At 42.5% G+C, this 21,196-nt stretch overlaps 1 protein-coding gene across 7 annotated transcripts in view; it reads left to right on the top strand.

Annotated features, from left to right (window-relative positions):
• The window catches only part of NCAM1 (neural cell adhesion molecule 1), a 105,270-nt gene that overhangs the window by 72,999 nt on the left and 11,075 nt on the right, over window positions 1–21,196 (top strand). For 4 of the 7 annotated variants that reach the window (XM_084495767.1, XM_084495765.1, XM_084495766.1 and 1 more), the window contains 2 exons: window positions 11,649–11,773; window positions 13,124–13,304. In XM_084495767.1, the coding sequence (XP_084351893.1) occupies window positions 11,649–11,773; window positions 13,124–13,304 (306 nt within the window). Of the gene's footprint in view, window positions 1–1,082; window positions 1,125–11,648; window positions 11,774–13,123; window positions 13,305–16,273; window positions 20,610–21,196 lie in introns of those variants that run through there. The other 3 variants (XM_084495769.1, XM_084495768.1, XM_084495770.1) reach the window with 2 other exon arrangements.

The raw sequence follows: 21,196 nt of genomic DNA, 5'->3' as shown, positions 1-21,196 counted from the left end.
ACCTCATTCTGTAGCTATAGTTGTAATCTGCTCTGTCACAAAGACATGCCAATGACGATTTTTTTGTTTTTCAAGATATTCTATAGTAGAGAAATCATCACATCTCGTGTCTCTCGTGCTCCATTCTCTCGAGGGCTTTTGGAATTAGAGACATCCTTTTTTGTCCTTTCCCTCTAATCCTTGTATTTGGTGCTTGTACAGCCTGCCTTAGCTCCTGGAAGTGGAGTGCTTACCAACAATCCTAGGGGGCTTTTGGTCTGCCATCTTCTCTCAATAAATGCCTTATTTCTCTTCATTTCAGTATTTCCCCTTTTTTTTTTTTTTTTTTTTTTTGTTTTTGTTTGAGAAAGCAGTGGAGCAGTCATCTATCATTCTATCGTATCCTGCTTTATTTTTCCTTCTTTGCAAGAGCACTAGCTAACAAGTGAGGAAGAGAAGTTACCAATGCACAGTGCAGAGAAGATAAGCAGAATGCAGTGGCTGTGTACGAGCAGCAAAGCGGAGGGTGTTCTCCCTTAAAGCTAGCTGGGTGGATGTAGTGCTGATCTTTGGAGAACTGAGCTCTCAGTGGCCATCCTGTGAATAGAAAGAGAAGCTCAGGGCAGTTCTTCTGAGGCTGTTAGACATGGTGTTTCCTCCTTTTTTCTGCCTGTACCCTGGCCACAGCACATGAAGGTCAGAAAGGTCTCTCTATCACGAGGGTAACTTCTCGGGAATCTTGGCTCCTTTGTCTTTTATAGCTGGGCCTGGAGAAAGCTAGCAATGAGGTGCTGTTCTGGAGGGCCTCTGGAAATCAGTAGTTAGCAGATGACGGGATGTGAACCTATTTGGGTCAGAATTAGTCAGAAACACCGTAGCTACCTCTGAAACCAGATTCAGAGGGGTTGGAAAACAGCAGCGGTACGGCCCAATTTTGCAGGCTCTTCAGGTAACAAACATCTGCCGCGAGGATTCAGTCTCATTCTCTCTTCATTAGGCCTTCTCTCTTTGCTCTCTCTCACCCCTGCTCCCTGCCTTTCATAGTTTCCTTTCATGCTATGCTTCACCTTTACATGTCCTATCTATCCTTCATGTTTCCATAGCAACTCGGCCTCTTACTGAATCTGAGAGCACAGAGCTGCCAAGTGAGTAGATGGGAACTGCTCCCCTTTGGTCCGGAGTGCTGTTTGTTATGCTGCAACCCTTCCATCGAGGGAATTAAAGTGCTGTGCTTTGTTGTTTTGATGTCTGCTAACCAACAATCTGGCATTAAAGTGTTATGCGAGCATGTAGTTGTTAAGAGCCCAGCACGGTACCGCTCTGACTCCTCTTCGTGCTGTCATCCTACCAAGCATGTGGTAAAAAATTGAAATAGAGGATTTAGAAGACACACAGAGGAAAAGAAAAGACAGAAATTTAGATGGTTATTTCAAAAAGGAATGTTTTCTTTTCATGCTTCCCTTTAGTGAATTTTAGAGTTAAAGCTGCCCTCAGAAAAGGGACATGGACTGGGTAATCTTCCTCATATCCTGCATTGCCTATTTTCTGTCAATTCAGAGACAGAGAGGTAATATTGCAACTTCTGATACTGGCTGTTGAAAGAAGATGCATATGAGGAGATAGAGTATCTTACAGGAGAGGGCACTGCAGGGAGAGGGAGCATTGCTCCCATCTTGCCAGTGATCCCCTGCCAGCATTAAGAGGTCCAAGACTTCACAAGAAGTCTTCATCTCAACTTGGGATGGACTTCGGATTCCCTCAGTTCTTGCTCAGTACCTGGTTAGTACCAAGCCGTTCCTTGGGAGATTGAGTCAGGTAAGCAGACACTTCCATTTCACTTCTGTAGAACATTCCTTGTTTGTTTGTTTTTGTTTTGTTTTGTTTAAAAAAAAAAAGGCAGGTCTTTTTATCCAGAAAAGATACCAGGATCTAGTTCATGATAGACATTTTCCATGTGATTTGTTCGGTTTTGCTTGTTTGCTGTCATAGGGTTTTTTGGGGGTCTTTTTTTGTTTGTTTTTCTGAGGGTTTTTTTGTGGGTTTGGTGGTCGTCTTTTTTTTTTTTTTTTTTTTCCTTTTAAGGGTAAAAGTTTGCATTTACACCTACACTGAAGTTCATGCTCTTACATTGAGCAGAAGCAGATGCGGCCTCTCACTGTGTCATTGTCATTTGTGTACATCGTTGATTTATGCAAATAGGCACATTTGTTTTCCACGCTAAGCTGTTCTGCAGTACATGAATATGCTATACACAACAGCATAAAGGGGCATTTGCACAAGGCAGATGCTCCTAGAACTTCGGTTCATTTAATTATTGATGACACTGCTGAATGAGCTTGTGTCTTGCTCTGAGATAACCTCAGTGGGTAAATGAATCAAAGTGAGAGCAATTAGAAATGGAAGCTCCTGAACAGCATCGTGAAGTCAGTAAAATGAACAATGGGTATAACTGAAACCTAATGGAGCTGAAGAGAGCTTCTTAGCTGACTTCAGTGAGTTTTTTACTTCAATGTGTGATCAGTAATGTATGGGAAGAGATGTCTAGAGCCTAGTAAGGGATTTAGGAACATGTACCTCATTTAAACAGTTTTGTATCACAGACAGTGATGAAGATGGCTTTCTTGCAGCTGTTTCCACTGTAGAATCTGTTTTGCATAGCAAAATGTTTGAGGTCACATTAGAAGGTTGTTGTTTTTTTCCTCTTTTCTTCCAACAGAGGTGGTGAATTGGGTCTTTCCTCTGTCTAGTCTCCTGTTTTTCCAGAAGCTATGGGAACTTCTGTCATATCTTCTAGATACTGGTGAATGGATTCCAAAGTTGCAGGATAAGGGAGGTGGGGAGGTTCAGGACACTGAGCAAGTGACATGCAGGTAGCAAGCCAAGTGCAGTTTTCTATAAAATCTTTGTTATCATGCACAGTGCGTCCAGTCAGTTCAAAATAGGTTGCAGTCTTGGGGAAAAAGGTCGCGTTGGCATCCCATAGAGCTGGTGACTCTTTTTTGCTTTGGAATTTCTTTCCTCAAGAAATGGGGCTGGCCACTAGGTATCATAAGATAAAAATGGCAGGGAAGGGAGCGTAGTTATATATAAAATGGAAGTTCAATAGCATTTGTGCGTTAAGTAATTTGTCTTTCATATTACTTTTTTTTTTTTTCCTTTCACTCATTTCAGATTTGCCAGGCAGTAAGTACAGAGGTATATTCTCTGCTAGAATACTACCAGAAAGAGCTACCCTGGGTCGCTGCACCAAAGGAATGTAATGTTCACAGACAACTGCAATCTAAGGTCTAGTTGGCTAGCAAAGCTAGGGAGTGAGGGAAAAGCATTCTCACAGGGCAGACACAACGGCATCTCCCCTTTTTATGCTTCATTTAAATATGGTCTGCAAGTAAGCTGGTCAATGGTCCATATCTCTCAACAAGCCACGATAATAACAGTAGCTGTAAATGACATTTTTATCATGTTCCTTGGACTGGTAATCCTGAGAGACAGGTCTGATTATGAAGGCCCTTGTATTTCCAAACTCACACGGTAAGTACTGTCTGGGAGTAGCAGCCTGTGCGTACCAGGGCCTCGTTTCTCTTGAATGCTCCGAGGGAATCGGTGCTCTGACTTTCTGGCTTCAGCCTATGACAATAGGATGAATTTCAAGGTGTTAAGCTAACTAATATTTTCAGAAGTCTTGTGTGTCTTAGAAGCCTCATCCAAATTAGCTTTCAGTCATATTTATACTGCTAATTTGCCCTTGATCTTTAACTAAATCTCTCCCTCGAGAGGAAGTGATTTTTAAAGGCAACCTCTCTCGTCTATTTTTAAACCTACTCATGTAGTTGTAGAATGTGAAGATTGATAGTGCACTTAGTGGGGATTTGGCAGTATGTTTCCTCGTGAGCAGAAGACGCTGAATGCCCTTCCAGGCACTCTAACTTGTAAACCTCCCTCCATCATTGTGCTCCTGCCTGGAGTTCCATGAGTCTACCTTTATAATCAGAAACAATGGCTTGAAAGCTCAGATAAACTGATTTTACATTTTATATTATCAGTTTTTTCCCCAGTAATGCCAGGCCCTTAATCTTGTCAGACAGGAGCAGGTGAAAGATTAAGGATTTCATTCTCGTTTGCACGAAATTACGGGGGAAGTGCCGGAGCACTGTGAAGTAGCCTCATTTTAATTAGGCGAGTTAAAAATCAGATCATGATTTAGGAAGAGAAACTGGGTATGGAGGTAGTAACGTGCTCCTGTCTAACACTTGATTGTTTTTACCCTTGCCGTACAGTCTGTTGGCTTCTTCGTCTCTGCCAGCAGTAGCTGTCTTCCTCGTGTCACCTCTGTCATTAACTTCCAGTGCAGAGCGCTTCATTCCTCCTTGTCAGAGAACGCCCTCGCAGACATGAAATCATCAGTGTAAAGCATTGCATGGGACTCGTTCAGTGTTGTTGAATCATCAGGCTCAGGTTTTGGGTTGAACTGGGGCACTCAGTGGTAATTGGCAGTCTGACCAAACCCGGGTTGCAGCTGAGACAAAAAGCCCTTTCCTTGGAAATGTATGCACATAGTAGGGTTGTAAGTATTGTTGTTAATATTTAGGAAGGCATTTCTTTCAGCAGAAGGGAGAACACCTCAATGTGCAGTGCTGAGGTTTGTCTTCACTGAACTGCGAGCTACGATTTTGACTATTTCACCTCTGATGCGTGGAGTGTTTCTGAATAATGATGTGTTCCCTTTTTCTTTCCAACAGTCGTGTGGAGTCCTTCAGCTGCCCAAGCTGTGGGGTGCAGTCCTCCTCTTGCAGTTTTTGTTTCTTCCTTGACTTGGTATTTGTCACTGAGCAGTGTGCCCAGCATACCCTAACTCCGCGCTTCCCTTGGGTTAATGTTCTCTATTTGCAGGCGTTGTTACTGTCTCCCCAGTGTTTGAGATATACTGGCTAATTTAATTTGGTTCCTGTTTTATTTAGTCTGTAATTCTGTTGTTGATTTTTTTCCCTTGCCCATTGTTTACATCAGTTTTTTAATTTTTTTGTATTTTCCATGTGACCTACTCCACTTTCCTTTCAACCCATCATGTGCGTGCGTATCATGTGACTTTGTCATGTGCCTTGCATGGTGCTGCTGATGTCGTCCTCGCTGGTGAACAGAAGGTAAAACGCTTTGTTCTGACGGGTTGCCTAGCTCTGGGGGAGGAGTCCCTCGGTCAGCAGCCAGGGCCCTCCAACTTGCATCGCTCCAAAATCCTCCCGCAGGCCTTTTGGAGAAGCTGCCCAGCACTGTCCGCATGCGAAGAACTAAATTTCGGTCTTCTGTGCTGAGCTTGAAGCTAGCTGGGGGACAGGACGACAAAACTCATGCGGCTCAGTCATTTGCTTCTTTCCCTGGCAGAATCCCCCAGTCAGCATCCAAGCCTGTGTCTGCCATTAATACCGATGGCAAAAATCCTTTTGTATTTTAAATGATCAGTGTGCCAACTACAGGCTCTTGGAGAAACTGGGGGGTGAGATGCTCAGGTGATGCAAACCACTGTATTTGTGGTTGTTTCAGCAACACTTAGACCCTGTGCTATATGTTTATGTACATATCTTCATGCTATACATATTTAGTCGCTTATCAAAAGGAGTAGAAATTCCTCATCTCTCAAAGTCAGTTACTGGTAAGCATGTCACATTATGATTTAAGAAAGAAATCTTTCAAGTGTAGAACTTAACATAGCTAGAGCAGGAAATAAGCTTTTATAACGAAGGGTATGTATAGGCACACCCAGAGTAGATGATGGGAACTGCTATATGCATGAGAAGTACTATTGCACTGCTCTTGCCAGAGCACCTCATTCCTCCCACACAGTGTCTCAGTGCCAGGCAAGGGAGTTAATCCAGGTCTGAACTCATTTAACAGGAACACTTAGAGTGGCTGGTGATTTCCATGAAATGAAGAAGCAAATGATTGACCCTTGCAGCTTGTGGAGATGAAATTAGTCTCCAAGTAAGACATATGGTAGCACAAACATTTTCTGTAACCTTTTGCTTTTTGCAAGTTCACTTGATACTATGTGCATAATTTAAAGAGAGGTGGGAAAACAGTGCTTCTCTGCTTCCCCAAGTAAATAAACCATTTTGAAACCCAGGAAGCAATTTTTTTTCCATCCATGAATTTTGAAATGATCTTATTGTTTTGGACCACCACCAGGAAAGGATTTGAGCTGGGGTTTGCCAGGAAAACAGAACTAACACCAGTAACCTTCCCACATGACTGCATGAGTGGAAGCAGCCCCTCTTCCCCTGCTCTGTTCCCTCTCTGGGTGAAATCCAGGAGGGTGAAAGGCTTGGTTGTCTCGTTTTTGCATGTTCTGTTTTTGTTCCTTATCTCTTACTGTTGGTGTTCGTTTCTCTCATGTACACTGTGAAGACTCCCTACCTACTCTTCTTCACCCTTGTGTATTTACCACTTGTGGAGACTTTGCATAACTGTGGCTGATGTTAGTTTCAAATGGTGAAACTGTAGATCACAGTCTAATCCCATTTACATGGCGGTCAAAAATGCAGGAATCAGCTGCTTCCTCATTCATGCAGTGCAGAAATTACCATAGACAGATTGCAGTTGTATTCTCTGCACAAGGCAAGGATGCAGGATTGTTCCCGGGTGCCAGCTGGACGAGGATTTAGGCTCATAGACTCAGTGGTGCATTTGTCTAGTGCTACATTTGACCCACTTTTCAATGAATGGGCAAAAGGAAAATGTGGTGGGAGAAGAGAGGTGACAGTCTGTCATTGCACCACTGCCACTTCTGGGGTCCAGAACAAATTTAGTGCCCTGTGACCAGGGAATAGTTTGTACTGCACTTTCATGGCTCTCTACTCCCTGCATCAAAAGCTGAGCTGTCTTGAATTCAGCTTCATAGAGGGTTTGATCAAATAAAGTTTCAGCTGGGAGAGAAGCAGACTATGAAACATGGTTTGGTTTACTCTTTTCTGAAAAATGTTCTGTGGGTGAAGTTGAATCAGTGGAAGTTGTCAAGCTCTACCAAAGTCTACAGGGTTGCTGAAACCTGTGAGCTTTACATCTCTGAACAAAACCACGCCACTTCCCAAGCAAAGTATGGGAAGATTTTAGTTACTTGCCTTATCCTGCCCTCCAGTGGGCTCTGCTTGTACGATTTGGTGCTGTGACTGTGGGGCTGAGCGTGGGGCAGTGCAGTCACAGAGGCGAGCAGGGTGCTCTATGGCTCAGACGTAACTGCTCAGCGTCAGCACCCCACACAGTGAAAGCATGAGATCCTGCATCCCTTGCTCTGCAGCAGAGCAAATTCGAAGTGGAGCAAGTGTGGCGTGTTTGGAGCCATGCTCTCAGTACACTAAGCAGTGTCATAACAAGGAGGATTCTGTAAGGATCCCACCAAGTGCAGCTGGAACAGGCTGTTTTCTGCAGTGTGTCCAGTGGGCCCAGTGTAAATGGGAGACCCCAGGCATGTAGCACACCCTCATGATGCACTTTTGTTTTTCAGCCCCTCTTCCCATAGGGAGGATGCATGTTCCATGTGCATGAGTTTTTTTCTCTAACCTTCTTACGACAACCTTTTCTCTTCAGCTACTGACACTGACTTATTATAGAGATGCTGATTCTGCTGGACTAAACTTCTCCCACTAAACCTCTTCCTCTTTTGTTTGGAACTACACACTAACCCATTTTTAATTTTTCAGCTCTGTATCTGAATTGTATCTGCCTGATTAAGATCAATTAAATTCTATGTATTCGTGGGGAAAGAAATGCCAAATATTCTTTATGTGGTGTTGCACCTCTACATCTGTTGGGTTTCAGCCCTAGGACTGGTCCGTGTTCTCTTATCCAAAGGGAATGTTTCTTGGAGCAGGAACATATCTAAACAACTGGGAAAAGAAAGAACTGTGATGTGGAAACTAGGCAATTTAAAATGAAGAAAGGTTTCAGCAGGGAGGGTAATTAGTCACTGGAATGGCTGCATATAAAGTACAGCTGCAAATCTAGCTTTTAAAATCTTCGTATCAGAAATGAGCATCTTTACAAGGGATGGTCATTCACATTTTAGTCTTGGTACTCAATCACGGGAAAAAAAAATCTAGGCTATATTAGATAAGAGGTCTGATTCTTTATTTACAGTATTCCCTTATCACTTAAGCATCTGTTTGCCTGGTAATAATTCTATTTCTGAGATGAGGATGGGAAAGAGTACCAAGGAGATGTTGATCTTGTACTGTCTAGTTATCGGTGAAGCCATTCATCAAGTCTGTTACAAACAAGGCAAGCATGGCTGCTCACGAATGTTTCAGCTGTGTGAGGTGTCTCAGTATCTAGCAGAGCACGTGGCCATGAACAGCCCAGTTGGTACTGGGAGTTAGTTTGCTTGTGTGGGGAAAAAAACATAGAACGGGACATTTGTTCCTGCTTTCATGTAACTGTTGGCTAGTAGGCTTGACAGTTATTTCAGGAATAGCTTCTTCAACTCAGTATTCAAAATCAAAACCTTTGCAGTGATGTTTTCTTTCAGGATTGGGGAAAGATAACAGTTTGGTTAACCTGGTATTTGCAGTACGCCTGGGTGAGGTACCTCTGCTCACCAAGAACTCACCTATCCACATTTAACTTTCACTGTTACACATTCCCTGATTTCAGCATTCATAACTCCAGGAAAAACATGGGCTGGGAAGGGATTCTCAAATATACAGCTTCAGTAAGCTGGCAGCAGAGACAAAAATCCATCCCTTTGTCTATACAGTAGACGGCAAATGTGCTCATCGGTTAATCACGAAATTCTCATGTCCTTCCTGAGGACGTGACTGAGTTGGCCCTGTACTGTGTGAACCCAGACAGCTCCAGAGGAGCACGTAGCACCTCCCGTAAGATAAATAGGGCACACAGGAAGAGAACTTGATCTGCTTCAAACTGCACTAGAGGTCCATGCAGCGGCAGCTCCACACTTACCTTGAGAGCACTGCGTTTGTGCTTTCAACGTACAGTCGCAGAGAGACCTGCTACGTGTTGGGATGCGGAGCTTTTGTGTCCCCTCCTCCTGCTGTGGAAGCCTTGTCATGGGGATGTAGGCAGAAGAGAGGATTTTGAAAAGAGAAATAGAGCATGGAAAACAGGAGCATTCCATCTTTGCATCTTGAAGAAAAGCTACGACTCTGTGAAACACAAATGTATGCATTTTGCATGAAAGAACTGTGGATTGTAATTACCTTCTTGGAACAGTTGGTGTGTTATCCTGCAAGGAAATGGAATTAATATAAAATTACTGTTTCAGTCTAGGTCTTGGGTTTTTTTCATTGATATTTCACCCAAAAAAAAAAAAAATCCCCTTGATTTCTTGCTTTGGAGGTGGAAGGCTTCAAATTACTTCTGAAGATGAACTTTGAAAGTTATTGGAACATTAGCCTTGCTCTTGCCAGTCAAAACTGCATGTGCTTTCCATTAAGAGCTGAATACAAATCCAGACAAAAGAGATTTAGAGTTGAGAATGGTTTTTGGGCTGAAATACAGAAGCTCCTGTAAGTTTGCGTAGCTGTTGTTGCCTGCCAAAGTTAATACAACTGCTGACTTACTATTTATTTCCACTTTTAGTATAATACAGCAGAACTAAATTTTAAAAGTTTTGTTTCAGGCAATGGGCTGAACTCAAAGGTCACAAATGTTATTTCAGAGTCCTGGTTTTGTTCCCATTTGTTCAGGCTCCTAAGTCGCAAACATTACAAAGTATTTGGTCTTGTTCTCCTTGGGGGATACATTCAGAATTGGGCGTGTTTTAGTTGTGCATTTCACCACGCTTTGGGGCACATGTCAGCGTGTCTTTAAGAAAGCCTCTTGTCCAAATCCCAAGCAGCACTACGAGTAAAACAAGAGTGCTTTAGCAGAACCATAGCCATTTGAAGCTAGAATGGTGAAGTCTGTGCTCAGCATTAGCAGATCTGTACGGACTGTGGCTGAATGGAGGTGTAGGAGGTTTTTTGCTCTTTAACGCCCAGCCACTTTAATAGATGTATAAAATACTGGTAAGAATTAGGAGCCTGTAATGAGACCAGCCAATGTAGCACAATTAATTTCAGGAGTTTGTTGGAAGTGCCAACTGCAGCTGATTTGTAAGCTTTAATTTGCAAATAATTGCAGTGTTGCTTTTGCTCAAATTACCCATAAAGAAATTGGGTAGATTAGCCTTTAGGGAATAACAGCTGAAATGGTCAGAAGTTCCTAAACAGCTTTTAAGCCCAGAATTCATGAGTGAAACACTGAGACTACAGCACAGAGCCGATAGTAAAGAAGGCAGTAAGTACTATAAAACAACCTGGCAAGCTTCAGCAAGATTTATGATAATTTTTCTCAAATCTTACAGACTTTCAGTAGCGTTTAAGCTCCTGGGACATTTCAGAGCTGTAGAAATAATAGCTCCAAGTCCATTCTGAGATGAGCACTGGTGTAGAGGAGCCTTTGACTCTATCTTGCATAAAATGGAGCAAAGCCAGCATCCAGGCAATGACAAAGTTAGCAGGAGCTGAGCTCTCCAGTGGTCCCTGTCATTTTTAAAAGGAGACCAAGGCTCTTAGGCTCTTTTATCATTTAAGTACTTCTGCTAATTTGATGCTTATGTCGTTGGGTTGTTTGGTTGCTTGGTTTCTTTTTCCATAAAAACAAATAAGCAGGTAGTAATGTCTCTGGCACAGTGAGTTCACGGGCTATCAGAGCGCTTGAGAAACAATTGATCCCTGGGGTAGTAAGAAAACGGAAGGAGGAAGAATGCCTCTTTATCAGTCTGCTGCGGTATTTCTGAAGTGGGATGTTGTGAATATACAATCAACCTGTGGATTTTACTTTTGATAGAGGTGATACAGGATGATTGCATGCGGGAGAGAGAAACCATCCTCTGCAGGTTGCTTGTGACAGTTAGGGAGAAACTGGCTAGGAAAAGGCACTTATTAGAGACATGGGTGTGAAAGGGTGTCGTAAATCACCATGCCCTGAAGAGGAGAATGAAATTTCACTTTTTTCTGCTGATGTCAGGGATACAGATTGGGAAGCGATGGCTTTTTTCTTTTTTAAAAACATACAGAAGAAGAGCGAAAGGATTCTAGTTCTCTCCAGCCTGTGTTCATTATTGCAATTAGATGCACCAGTGCAAACAGACTGAAAACAGAAACTGTTGCAATGCAGTACCACTTTTTCACACCCGCTTAAGCGGCCACAAACAGTGAGTCTCTGGTCCAGGGACTGTAAAATCTCAACAGTATTCTAAGTACAAACACAGGTCTGTATGACAGCTGCGGTGCTTCCTTTTTCCATGCTGCCTGTTTGCCACATTCTCTAACTTGATTTTTCCAGGTTGTTTCACACAAGCGTTTTTGAACAGAAAAAGTGAAAAACTGGGGTTTGTTCCAGGGTATCCTTGCAGAACGATCCTGCCTTTTTCACTTAGCCTCTGACTCGATTTAGGCACACACAGAAATGGTAAAGTGCATCAGTGGAAACAAACTACCAAATTCAAGAAGTACTTGAGTCTGAATATTTGTGTCTCTAGACAAGCAGCATCCTATGTGGCTGAGCCAGGGTAAGGCCAACACCCTGGCAGCTTAGTGTAGTGAAGTGTTTTTCTGATTTTTGAGTGCTCTTTTCCTAATGAATTTTTCACAAATGTAAATCCACCATTGTTTCAGGGGAACCCAGTGCACCCAAACTGGAAGGTCAGATGGGAGAAGACGGAAACTCCATTAAAGTGAATGTTATCAAGCAGGATGATGGTGGCTCCCCGATTAGACATTACCTGATCAAATATAGAGCCGTAAGTATGACTGATACTCAAGCCTGATTTATATGTAGCCTGTTCAGTGCTCAGGCTTTACAATGCAAGCAGATACCTTGGCAGACAACCCTGAAGCTAAGATCTTGCAGGTAGTCCAATACAGAAGTACGTGCTGAGCAGGTGTAGTGGAAGTGGGCAGGATACGAGACATGATATGCACAGGAGCAACTTAAAATATTTTGTCTCATTTTCTTTCCTTTCACTTCAATTATAAAAGATTATTTCTCCATTCTATCTTCTATAGAATTGTCAGCATATGATAATTACATACACTTAGGGTTTTTTTCCATTACATATATTTCTGAGACAGGATTGCCAGCAGCAACTGGAATGAGACCAGAGGCTCATAGTGTAGAGCATTGCCCACATTCAGATGTGTATCTAACCACAGCTTTCAATTGGTCATTAAAACTGCCACGTATTATTGAGTAACAGGTGCTTCAATAACAAATTTTTCTCCAGATCATGGAATAAAACATTCAGCATCATCAGTTTAGACCCAAATAGTAAAGTAAGAGAAGCTATTGGAAGCAACTTCCCTTTAGGGCTAACGAAATCAGATCTCATTCGTAATTGACCCACAATGTGGTTCTTTACAACCATCATTTTGTGCTTTTTGGGTTACCAAGAGCTTCTTAGAATGGAGAGTATCACAAGGATTACTTAATGTCACAGAACCGTAAATTCCAGCAGAGGTGAAGCAGCTTGTTAGTCCCCTCCACTTGCCCCAAAACTACCTATGACTACCATGGAAATAGCTTTTTCAAATAAGCGCAAGCAAAGTGGACATCTGGATTCCCTGAAAATTTGGAGTACAAATGAACAAAGTTGATAGTTTCATATGCTCCTTTTAAAATTTTTCTTAAACAGTGCAGAGTAGAAGGGTCATGATAAGCTGGGCCAGCCCCTGGTAAGAGGTCAGTCTTTCCTGCAGATGATAAAAATTTGATACTCAAAGACGTGTAAGAACATGCTTGAAGCGCTTTGCGGAGCAGAGGTGTACAGAAGTTGCAGCTTTTCTCCTCTGAAATGGAAGTCTTATGATGTGACAAAGACGAGAGGGAGAACTGACAGATTCAGCCATGGTGATACTGCAGAAAGCAGGTTTCTGAGCAGGAAAGAGACTGCTTCAGTATCTCTTGTCCTGTCCACTTGGAGCCATCAGCAAATGTCGTTTTGCACCTCTGAATTACCTGAGAAGCATGTGCCTTCTGTAGAAGCCTCCCCACTTTTCCATTTGTTTGTTAGCTGTTACCTTGTTCACAAAGCTGGCTACTAACATTGTGCTGTATGTTTTGCATCTCTGCCTGCCTTGTTGCTGTTCTGCAGAAGCACTCCTCAGAATGGAAACCAGAGATCAGACTTCCTTCTGGCAGCGACCACGTCATGCTGAAGTCTCTGGACTGGAATGCAGAGTACGAGGTTTATGTGATAGCTGAAAACCAGCAAGGGAAGTCCAAACCAGCTCACTACGCCTTCCGAACGTCTGCTCAGCCCACTGTCATCCCAGGTACGGCGGTCATAAGCTTTACCATTGTTTTCTGCTTCCAATTAATGCAACAGTGCTGCATCTTTTAATGTGCCTGAGTAACCCTGACAACTTGCTTGCTTAAAGCCATTATCATAATTGGTTACCCATCCAAAGCTTAGTTTTTGCCGCGTACATACCTGTACTGTAGTCCCTGTTACAGTATGTACAGCCCTAGCAGTACACGGGCAGGACTGCTGCACAACCACCCTGTCCAACTGTTCACAGGGGATGCTGGCTTTTTGTATCAGGGTAACGGGATTACCAGATGAGAAAAGCAGTGGACAGAAAATGCTTTCTGAAAACAGGATCCCCAGCTCAAGCTGAAGCAGAAGAGCTCTCTGACGCAATGCTTTTCACAATACAGATTTCCCTTCCAAACCTGCTTTGTGCTTGCTTACTGCCCGTTTGTGCATCCAGTTCATCCTTCTTTTATTTATTTCTGCGCAGGTGTAGTAATGTACAATTTAAAAATACAAAACAAAACAAAAAAACACCTTCAAGGATGAAATTACTGGACCACCTGTAAATTGAAGTTCTGATTGCTTTAAGGCAGATGGATGAACTTCAGCTGGACTGAAGCTGATGCATCAGTCACCTGCCTGCGCAGCCCAATTTAAGCACATTCGTGCCAAGATTGGTGCTGACAGTCTGTGCTGAAGGGAGTGATTTGATTTCACTCTGTCCTCTAGAGTCTTAACTCAGTCTCATGTTTTTCGTAGAACAATCAAAAAGTTTTAATCAGTGTTCACCTTGCACTGAGACTTTAGTCCTAAATATGCCCCTATTCCTGTCCTGTCAGAAGTAAACAGCTGAGAGCTCGTGCAGTTGCATGCCGAAACTCCACTGGATTAAGTCAGATAGTGTTGTTGGACATAAAAAGGAGTGAGCTGGGTGGTTGGGGCTCGAAAATGTTTGTGGCAGGGAAGATAAGGGTAGGGAGAGAGAGGGAAACGGGGCAAAAGGGACTGAGACGTGTGTTGGAAGAATACTCAGTAACTCATTAAGCAACTTACCCTCTGATTCTCATTTTCAGCAGCACTACTACTTACTACTCACATATTTGAAGGACAACTGTGACTAATGTGGCAGGGGAAGGTGGGGAATATTTGGCAAAGTGTGCTTCAGTGGTTTTTCAGACCAGAACAGTCACATGCAGTAGGCTGGAACAGCGAATAGATGGTTCCTTTACACTCTTGTGTATCTCCTCAGGGAAAAGTTACAAGCACTGATAAACATTTTTGTTCTTCCACACTCCTTGGGTGCAGCCAGTGATGCTTTCTGGTGCTGGTATTTTCTCTTAGACTTTGTTATATGCTCCAGTGGGATGCCAAGAGGTACCTGGGACAGCTGGGATGATTTGCACAGGTGTAATAGCAATCTGGGAGAACTCTGTTTCCTTTGCAATATACAGTTCGTGCTGTAGTCTGTGCAATGTGAGGAACAATGAGCACAGTTGTCACTGAGCCCTTTAAATGCAGCAGAAACATGGGCAAGGACTCCTTAAAAGGATGGGATTTTTTTTAGTATCCATTTTGTTTTCATGGGTGTAATTTCTTTGGCCTCTCTGGAATTACGATGTGAAGCACAGGAGGAATCAGGATTTGAGTTTGCTGTTTCCAGTGTCGCGCTTGGAAATGTTGGAAGCACGTTGACAAGCAGTTGTTCTCAGACTGCATCTTGCTGCAGGGTTGACCCAGCAGATGGACGCAGTTGATACGTAGGAAGAATGTGCCTCGGTTCAGGATCAAGTAGAGCACTGTGCAGTGATGTGGGTACTGCTGCCTGTGCTGGATTGCTGACTGGGTTTCTCTAGCTTTTTTGTCTTCATTCTGTACAGAACTTTGGCTTACATTAGGCCTTTCAAGGTATTTCCAGATCCTTTGGTTCCGAGCTGTTCTCCAAACTAGTCATGTTTGGCACAATACTTGGGGAGGGCAGGGTGGCTTTTTCTGACATGGTTTCTCCGCAAATGAAGGCAGCTGTGCCCAGTTGCACTAGGGAAGAAGCTCTACCTACTACTGTGCTTTAGCATCTCTTATTTTCATAGAGTTTAGCTTGTGTTTTGATTTCCAAAAGAGCTAGATAAGCAAAGCCAGGGCCAAGACCTTTAAAATAGCATTGCTGTGCTTGACAGTAAGAGGCAGATATTTCATGCAGACTAAATGTATGTTTATTGAGTAGAGTCCTTTGTAGGACCATCATCTGTAGAATTTTCACAGCGTTCCTAAAGCGGCTGGAAAGATAAGAGTATTGCTGAAAGGAATAATAATTGCATTACAGTAGTTTGCAGGCAACTAGAAGGCTGAATGGAAGTCAGCCCTGTATTCTTGAGTCCATCTTGCCTCTGAGGCTGTGCTCACCTGGATCTGTTATCCAAATTCTTGGTACAGCGGGCTTTGGGGGAAGAACTTGGACAGGCAGGTGGATGGTCTGCTCCACAAAAGCTTTTGTTTTCTTTATTTGTAAAAGGCAGTGTTGTCCTTTCAAATACCAGCCAGCCATTTTCTTGTGTTGATCACTGAGCCTTCTGTTCCATCATTTTTAATCTCATTTGCTTGCTAACCCCATAAGCCCTGACCCGGACGCTGCTCTGCGGCTTTGGACATTGCTGAGCTTCTGAACCTGACCCTTTTGTCGGTGTGAATGTGCTAATGCTATCCTCTAACCTTTAGCCATTTTAATTTACTAAATTAAATAAACCTTTGATTCTTATGTTTTCTATATTTATGACCTAATTTTTTTTATCTATTTTTCTCTTTCTTTCTTTCTTTCTTTCTTCCTCGTCCTTTCTTCCCTCCCCCCTTTCCCCCTTATTCCTTTCCTATGTCTGTCGTCATACATGTCACCTTGGATCTCACGGGACACATCCACGCTTGCCACATGCACCAAATTTGCTTTTTAAACAACCATATTTTCCCCTCCTGGGAACCATTGTCTGGCACCTGCAGCGACCTTGGGAAGTCCATCAACGTCGTCTTCCTTTGTTTCATTGCTTCTTTCTGCAGTGACTCTGCTTTTGCTCTGTTAGAAACTTAAAATAAAGCAATATTTGCTTGAAAAGGCCTGGGTCCTGCCAAGGTGTGAAAGCAGATAACTTTGTTTCAGAGGATCCTGTCAGTTCAGGAGGAAACAAGAATCTTTAATTTGAAAGAGTTAATAATTTTGTAATGAGGAAAAATGGTCTAAGCCAAGTGTTTTAACAATCTTTTGTTACTTGTAATGAATTTGTCCTTTTTAATGGATGTAAAGGAAGATATTTTTGTTTGCTTGCTTTTTTTTTCTCATAAGAAGGTACAATATTGAAAGCCTTTTAAAAACAAACAAAAAACCCCCATGCAAACTGATCTTTACTGATCTGTCCACACATCTGGTGCTGATCACCACTGTGTTGTGCAAAACTTCTTTAAAGCCTCACCCACAAATGTAACCTGGCAGACAGAAAAAGGGAAGGAAACTTGCCAGAGGGAATCCTATTGCTGGCCCGTATTTCTCTGTGGGCTTCTGCATGTGGGTTCAAATTGATGGCTGTCGGAAAGTTTTCCTGACGCGGTGGCCTGAATATAAACATCTCGTGGGAATTGCACTGAAGACATTTCTTTCTTTCCCTTTTTGTGTGGTTCAGTTCTTGGGACTTCACTGGCCCCTTGTGAGCAGTGAAATATCTCCTGACCCATAGCGGATCTCTGGGGCATAATACAGCCCAAAAACATACAAGTTTGCAATGGATGCTTGTCTAATGTCTTCTGGTCCTCCACTTACTGTATTACCAACTTCACAGAGAGATCCTTTTTTTTTTTTTCTTCACCATTTTAACAGGAAGGATTAGCTTGGATCAAGTGACCTGATGATCTAAATGATTATTATTACTGATCCTTAATCATATTCACAGTTAACTGTGCATGTGACGCTATCAGACAGGATTAATCCATGGTGTAAATATGCAGCTTTGTTACCAAGTTCTGTGTATTGCATTTTGTTGAACAAATTTCAGGTGACTTTTTCTTTTTTGCTGTTTTTATTCAAAAAGAACAACACCAACAAAACATCAAAACCCTGTGCCCCTCATGAATTGTCTTTTGTGATGGGAAATCCATTTGGATGTGTTGCTCTTTTAAAAGGGCTTTCTCTCCATCTAGGTCTCTTTCTCTGTACGTGGGCCTGGGGTTGAAAAGAATGAATTGTTGATGGAGGTATTGAGCTGTCTGTATAGAACGTCTCAAATTCTATCAGTTGTCCAGACTGGCATTAATCTTTCTAACAAAGTGCTAAGAGGGACAGAGAACAAACCCCGCCATCAGTCTTGTCTAACTATGCATTTTATGCTCTGCACATAAGACTCCGCTGTGTTTATTCAGACCTTGTTCATGACAATTTGTGAACTTCTTGTCTGTCTAAATTATAAATGAAAACTTTTTTGCAGGCATTGCTCACAAAAGCATGTGGAGTTCTTATTTAAAACAAAACAAAACAAAACAAACAAAAAAACCCATACACACAAAAATGCAACGCATTCTTGCCTTCGGTATTCTAGAGTGTAGCAGACTTGTTTGATCTCTTGAGTTTACACCTTAGTGTTACTGAAGTACAGCTCAAGTAATCGTAATTCTAACGACTCATGTGAACTTCCACCTAGCTGAACTTATTAAGCTCATCTGTAGATCTGATGCCAGCCTGTCCTGTGGATTTCTCTATCCACAGACAGGTTACTAGGTGAGGGTAAGCATCCAACTCAGAGTATTAAAACGATCTTGCCCAAACTTGTACTGTTCATAACCATTGGGCGAAGAGAGAGCAGCACCTCCAGAAGCCATTCTTCCTATTCAAGACTTAGGAGATGCGTTACCTTCCCATGGGCTGCTCCCTGTAGTTACTAAGCAAAGCCCAGATCATTAACATGGCTCAAATTATTGGAAATGAATCCCCTACTCAGCTGAAAATACAATTTATACAGAAAATATACAGAAAGAGCTCCCATCCCTGTGTTTGCAAGAATAAGGAGCATAAGAGGTATTTTCACCACTTGTTTATGTGGGTTGTAACGTGTTAGATCCTTGAGAAGTCTGACAGTCAGAACTGGACGAGATTCCAGGTCTTGTTCTTGATGTGAACAAAGTATTAAAAAGCTTGCGGAAAAGCCTATGCTATTTTTGTGGACTTGGAGATGAGACAGAGATTCAGATCTGGACCCAGAAGAGGTTTAAGCATTTGGATTTTCTGCACACATACAGTTTTGCAAGTAAATGTTCTGTGGAATAACTCAAACCTACAGGAAGGCTTTAGAAGAGTGCTTCCGTGTGTGTGATGAACTGCAGAGCTTTGCAGGATCTTATTTGGCCCATGGGACTCCAGCACCTGTACTCCCACTTAGTTAAGTTTCTACATTTTTACAGAGGTGCATTTTTGTACAGAGATGCTTTTTTATTGTATACTTCATTGTTCTGGGCTCCTGCAAACTATTTAGAGATATCAAGAGTCTAAATGTTAATTTGATTAAATACTAAATCATTTTAGCTGTAGGGTGGAATGAATGGTTCTTAAAATATTTGTAGATCAGTGGAATTTAATCAAATGTGCCGATCCCTGAAGCTGAGTAATATGCTCCGTGCTTCCTGCATTTTATAGCAACAGCAAAATTCCTTTACAAAATGCACACAGACAAAGTAGGTTAGCACCAACAACATGAGGTCTGTAAGGATTCTTACATTACTCTTACTGCTAGTCTGTGAAAGATTTGAAATGTCAATTTGTGTCGTGCATTAGAATTTATGAGACCAGAACTAGCGGAGGAGATTTGAAAGTTAATGAAAATCACAAGGTTTTCTTCGCAGCCGAGAAAAGAAACAGTTCTGGGCCCAAGTCAATTGCAGGAAATTAACTTGGCCCAGTTTCATTGTCTGAAATACAAAACCTGAGAATAGAGCAAAAACAAGGCCATTCCTCTGCAGATCTGCCCTTATTCTCCCAATCCCTGTACGCAGCCTGGCTGCCTTTCCTCTTGCAGCTATTCTTGATCCCTTGGGCCAGAGGGTCAGAGCAGGATAGATACGATTTGGAGAAGAAAGGAGGGAGATGTCTCCCGATTCAGGGCTCTCCTCTGGGTGTTTAGAGACAAAAGGGTTATTTGTTGCTATGATAGAAGGAATCAAATCTTGGAAAACAGAAGTGCTCGGTGTTTTTTATGACCTTATGCAGTGGGTTCCAAACTTGTGGAGCTTGGGGAAAGACAAACTTGGGGAAGACAGTCCCCCAGAAGGAAAGACAGCAGGGCTTGTCTTCGATACAAACTGTTGGTTATATTGTTTTCAGCAGACCTCTGGCAGTTGTATCTAGTACGCAGTGTCCGAAGCTTTGCTTTTTCATGGATGCTTAGAGTCACAAAGAAAATCAGTGGCATAACACAGAACTGATGCTAGGCTTGAACATCTGTATCTGTTGTTCTTCACAGCAGCATGTTTTCTCAATTACATGTAACCTTTGGTGTGGGAAAAGCCTTGCAGGTTATCTAGTTCCATAAAAGCTCCGATACCTGCAGCAGTTTCCAGGCTTTCAGTTTGTAAACCTGGTGGTTTTTGTTCACCTTCCCTTTGCAAGTGTTTTCAATGCCTCTCGAGGAAGCTAATGGAAGCTAGAGAAAAGCAAAATTGAGGCTGCAGATCAAATCATGGAGCCATCACTGGGCCTTGGAGTACAAGTCTGGCAACTTCTCCATTGCACACGTTGCAATTAGCAAGATTAGTCATTATGTGGGGCCTGATGCTTGCAGGGGGGTTGGTTTTGGTTTTGTTGCAGGTTTTTTTTTGCTTGCCTTTTTGTAAAGTAGAGAGTCTGCTGCTGCTACGGATCTTCATGCTTGCCAAGGGCTATCAGAGACGCCATACTCTGCTTCCCAAACATGATTCACAGAAATGCACAAGTATTTCTGTGCACAAACACGCAGACACAAATGGGAGAACCTGCTATTGTCATTGTGCATGGAGCAGCAAGTGTTACTTGGAACAGGAACCATTTTTCATCCATTTTTGCTTTCTCTTACTAATCCTAAATAGCAAGGTGAGTATTCAGACAGCCTGTTCTGCAGTAGTGCTTAATAATCTCCATAACATCTCCGTTTAGTAAGTAAAGCAGATATGTGCAACCGTATTGGTAGAGGAAGACATGGCGTTCTGCTCTCGTGGGGATTTCTGTAAAAATTTCATACATTATTTCTAGCCTGAGCTCATCCACCTTCTGTTGCCAGCTTTTGAAATTTGTTGTATCTTTTCTCAAATAAAGTGCCTTAATGTATGTGCCGTTCTGCTGCATGTAGGTATTTTTAGGGCTACTCTCACCTAGTTCATTCCTGCACATTTCTTTTGTTAAGTTACATTGGCTGAGTTTCTTAAGTCACTCATGTATTTATTTATTTATTTTTTTAATTTCCCTGACTAGCCTTATTCCTCAGCATTGGTAGTGAACAGCAACTATTGATACTCCTGAGTTTTTCCCCATTACTCATACTGATGCCCCAGAGAGTTGTACTTCCATCTCTAGCTCTTTGTGTCCCTGCTTACATATGTGCTGGGTATTGCCAGAAATGAACTGGTAAGAGGCCAGCCCGCCTTTCCTTGGGAATGCCTCAACCTTTTGATCTCCCGTGGCACAGCAAACTCTGACTCCTGTCTGAGGCAGAAGTCAGTTCCATCCTGTTAACATAAAGCAGTTTGCCCAACTCCCATATGATGTGTAAAACCTAAATCACTTGAAAAAAAAAAAAAATACTGCACTGCCTGCTGAGGAAGCAGACGTGGTGGCTGTGATCCAGAGACTAAGGCTGGTTGCCCTGGCTTGGGTTTTCAGTCCTCACCAGTCCAGTGGGTCATGTGCAGTGAGCA

This window comes from Aythya ferina (genome assembly GCF_964211825.1).
Source record: "Aythya ferina genome assembly, chromosome: 22".
NCBI classification, from domain to species: Eukaryota; Metazoa; Chordata; class Aves; order Anseriformes; family Anatidae; genus Aythya; species Aythya ferina.
Note: the sequence above shows the minus strand (reverse complement) of the source record. Positions and strands in the feature narration are given on the sequence as shown.